The sequence below is a fragment of the Bubalus bubalis genome, chromosome X (genome assembly GCF_019923935.1).
Source record: "Bubalus bubalis isolate 160015118507 breed Murrah chromosome X, NDDB_SH_1, whole genome shotgun sequence".
NCBI classification, from domain to species: domain Eukaryota; kingdom Metazoa; phylum Chordata; class Mammalia; order Artiodactyla; family Bovidae; genus Bubalus; species Bubalus bubalis.
The window spans coordinates 24,856,784-24,860,502 of record NC_059181.1 but is presented as its reverse complement, the minus strand read 5'-3'; the positions used below and the strand labels follow the sequence as shown (position 1 = coordinate 24,860,502).

The window sequence follows — 3,719 nt, the reverse complement described above, 5'->3', positions numbered from 1 at the left end:
TGATTTAAGTGTCATACAGTGTGAATAAGCTAAACAAATCTAAGTCCATGTTATTAAATTTTACAAGGAAAGAGGACAGATAAGAAGACAAACAGAATAAACCAGCATTTACTCTGAAAGCTTCATGATCCCAAATACTTATCTCTAGGATTCTTACATATTTCCAAGTAAAATTCTATTCCAATATTATGTTATCCTGTTCTGGACCATAAGGAAAATACTGAAGTCTTTTCAACTTGTTTACAAATAATGAGCTCTTAGTCTTAAACCTAACAGTAGTAAACATGACATCCATGACATTAATAAACCTAGATTCTGAAGCAAGATAAACCTTATAAATAGTAGTGAAATTTAAAAATACAAAAAACCTCTACCTCCCTACCTAAATCATCTATTTTTGACTAGATATTATTCATATGGATAAAAGGAAAACATGTATATTTTTTTTAACCTGCACCTAAACTCCCTTACAACTTAAAACTGTGAAGAACATATGGGTTTTGTTCCCCCCTCCCCTACTACCCCACGCTATTTAAGAGGTGGACTGTTCTCTTCCAACACAAAGGGAACAAAGTGCCCTGACCCCTCCCTAGATGTGGGAGGAGCTGTAGGACTTGGCCCTGGTAGGAGCACTGGCTTCAGCCATTGTTGGAACCCTGGCCGCGCCTCTCAGCCCTGCTCTTTCCACCTGATCTCTCAGAGCCTCGTCATAGAGGTCTGGGAAGGAACTCGGGACCGTATCCTGGATCTTGGCCAGAACTTCCAACACCTTCATCTTATTGGTCTCAGCATAAGCTCTCGGGCCCCACAGGAACTCGTAGCCCAGAGGATCACTATTGGGTACCTGGCAGTAGTTGAGGTACCCCTTCTGCACCAAATCTTTGGTGATGAGCTTTCTGGGTTCCCCAAAGACTGAGTGCTTCTTCCCAGCATAGATCCCCAACACACTGAGGAAATCCCAGACCTCCTCCTGGGTGGCACGGTTACCCTTCATAAAGCTGATGCCCAAGAGAGCCATGAGGAGACCAGACTTGGGCAGCTCCTCCTCATCACTTGAACCTTCCTCAACCCCGAGACTGAACTTGTTGACAAGGGTGTAGATGTTCCTGCTGCAGTCGACTTCCTTCAGCTCCAGGCCAAACACCAGCTCCACGTGCTCAGAGGCTCTGCTCAGGATCTCAGGGAAGTGCTGCTCATACTTCCTGCCGATGACTTTCAGCACAGCATTCTGTGTGATGGGCTCCTTCTTGGTGTACCTCTCCAGCAGGAAATCCATCACCATGCTGGCCTTCCTCATCAGAGGATCTTTGTGAATGCTCCCAGCGACCAGGGCTGCCCGGGCAGCATCTGCACTTTCCTCCTCGGTGCTCTGGGCACCTTCCTCAGATCCTGCACAGGAAGCCTCTGCAATAGGAGAGCTAGGGGCCATGGCTCCCTGAAGCTCCTGGTGATCGCCAGCAGCAAGGGAGCTTGGGGGAGAACCCTGAGGGACAGAAGAGGGAAAGGAGGGGCACTCCTCTCCTGGGGTTCCAGGAGCACTGGCCTGGGCCTCCTGGGGACCCTGAGTGTACCTCCAGACCTGGTGGCGTTTCACACGGGCATGGTACTTATTGTTGTGCCCCCGAGGCATGACGACACAGGTCTCAGACTGCAGGTTGGTGTGCAGGCAGGAAGGCCGGCACCAAGGGCACCTAGAGTAAGGACAAGAAGATTCCGTGAGTACCTTCACCCGGGAACGTCCTCCCCAGCTTGAACCAAGGCTGCCTCTGAGGGGTCTTTCAGGCCAGTGCTCTAGGACCCACAGGGCTCCCGTTCTCCTGGTGAGCCTATCCCCTAAGACCCCTGAGGAGGATATGAGAGTGAGCACTGGGGCACAGCCAGACAGGCCTGCCTGGGTGTTAGAGGGGGGCCTGTCGGGGCTGGCAGGGGAGGCAGGTTCTCTCAGTTCACATTTAGAATCAGGATGAAAATTGGGACAAGACTCCCCCATATCCGAACCCCAGCCCCGCCACTCCGCACACACCCTGTTTCCTCTCCTGCTCTGAATTTGACACTGCCTCCTTTCTTGTCACCCCAGAGGAAGAGAGGAGGGAGTGCTCAGCCCTCCACCAAAGGGTCCCGGGATCTGCCCTTCTGCTGTCTGGCGGCTGCACCTTTACAATCACTCTCTAACTTCCCCACTCAGGCCGCAGCCCCCCTTCCCTCTGTTTGGCCGGGAGGAAATGCTGAGCACAGGGGAGGGTCCTGAGTGGTCCATGTGATGGAAAGGATGGTCATCACCCTGACTCCTCCCAAGCCCTGACATCCCCCCTCTGCTGACTGGCTGCCAGCTCCTCGGACCGTGGTCCCCTCCTCGCTGTGTCCCGTGTCCTCAATCACAGTAAGGGAGCCCCTCATTCCTTAGAGCTGCCCGGGTGCTGCCCGGATGGTCCCGGTTAGAGTCACAGTGGGTGGGGTGTTATGTGTAGCCACCGTTCTGGGGCGTGGAGGCCCTCAGTCCCCCCGAATGTCCCACCTTCACTCCACAGGGCTCGTGGCTCTCACTCTATTGAGCAGAGCAAGAGTCCAGCAGAGCCTGACTGAGGCATTCTTCCCTGACACCCACTAGGGGCTAGCGAATGGTCTTGGGGCCTAAGAACTAGACTGGATCCTCTGGCCTGAGAGCAGGGGCAGGGTGTCCTGAGGTTGTGCGGTCCCCTCTTTTTGGCCGGAAAAGGGGTTGGGGGTGTGGAGATGTGTCCCCACACTAGTAACTCACATCACCTCCAACTTTGACAACTGATGAAACTTGGGACTCCTCTGTCTGGTCACCATCCACAGTAGCTCTCAAAGATAACGGCACTCTCAAAGACTGCGTGGCACTCCAACGTGTTTAGGAAGATGTCACTTCCTGTCATGCGCATCTGGGCTCCAGGAGGACACCAGGGGCAGGGCCTGGGTGGGTGGGGTTCCAGGGGAGTTTGCTGCAGCACTGGCATGGGAGTTTTCCTTGACTCTTAGGAGGTCCTGGGACGTCACTGTGATGAGCTCAGTCAACTGGCCTCACTCCTTGCCTCTCACTTCTGTCAGCAACCCCGGCAGAGAGTATTTAGGAGCCCGAGCCTACAAGCCTTCGTGGAGCTCTGGAGACTGACAGTGAGTGCTCTCTGGGGCCCCTTCTTCTGTGCTGAGTGATGCTCTCTGGTCTTTGTGTCTTCCCTTGACCACTGTAGGTGCTGGGCTAAGGCCCATCTGCTGACCTGAGGACAAAGCCTCACATGGAAGACATCAAATCCCCAGACTCCTGGTGAGAAGTGCACGTACATCTCCTCTGGACCCTTCTGCCTGAGGCTTCCTGGAAATGGCTGAAGCAGGTAAGACGAGCTGAAAGTGAAGGATGGGAGACTGTCTTCTGTGGTGTGGAACCCCTCACATCTCACTCAGGATCTTCATATTGACTGCTGGCAGGGCCTGGAAATCCTTCCCTTTCTGGAATGAATCCACCCCTGTCCCTAACCATGCCCCACACCATCCCAGCAGAGTAAGTGAAGGGGCTCCTTAGCCTGACGGTTCTCACTATGGGCTCTTAGTCGACTGCAGGGGCTTTGCTGGAAAGTTCTGAGGTGAATTTCTGTCCTTTGGTTCAATTTTTGGGGTACTAAGTTTTCTCTTTTAGTCCCTGAATGATAGTATATTAAGGTGATCACTTTAAAGGGCCAGTTGTCATCCACTAACAAAGT

At 52.8% G+C, this 3,719-nt stretch overlaps 1 protein-coding gene across 1 annotated transcript; it reads right to left on the bottom strand.

The window, feature by feature from the left end:
* Positions 1–589: 589 nt before the first annotated feature.
* On the bottom strand, positions 590–2,897 carry LOC123331980 (melanoma-associated antigen B4-like). Its single transcript, XM_045164491.1, has 2 exons — positions 2,812–2,897; positions 590–1,691 (listed from the first exon to the last, which is right to left on the bottom strand). Exons 1-2 carry the CDS (start codon positions 2,895–2,897, stop codon positions 590–592), a joined length of 1,188 nt encoding a protein of 395 aa, XP_045020426.1.
* Between the last annotated feature and the right edge of the window lie 822 nt (positions 2,898–3,719).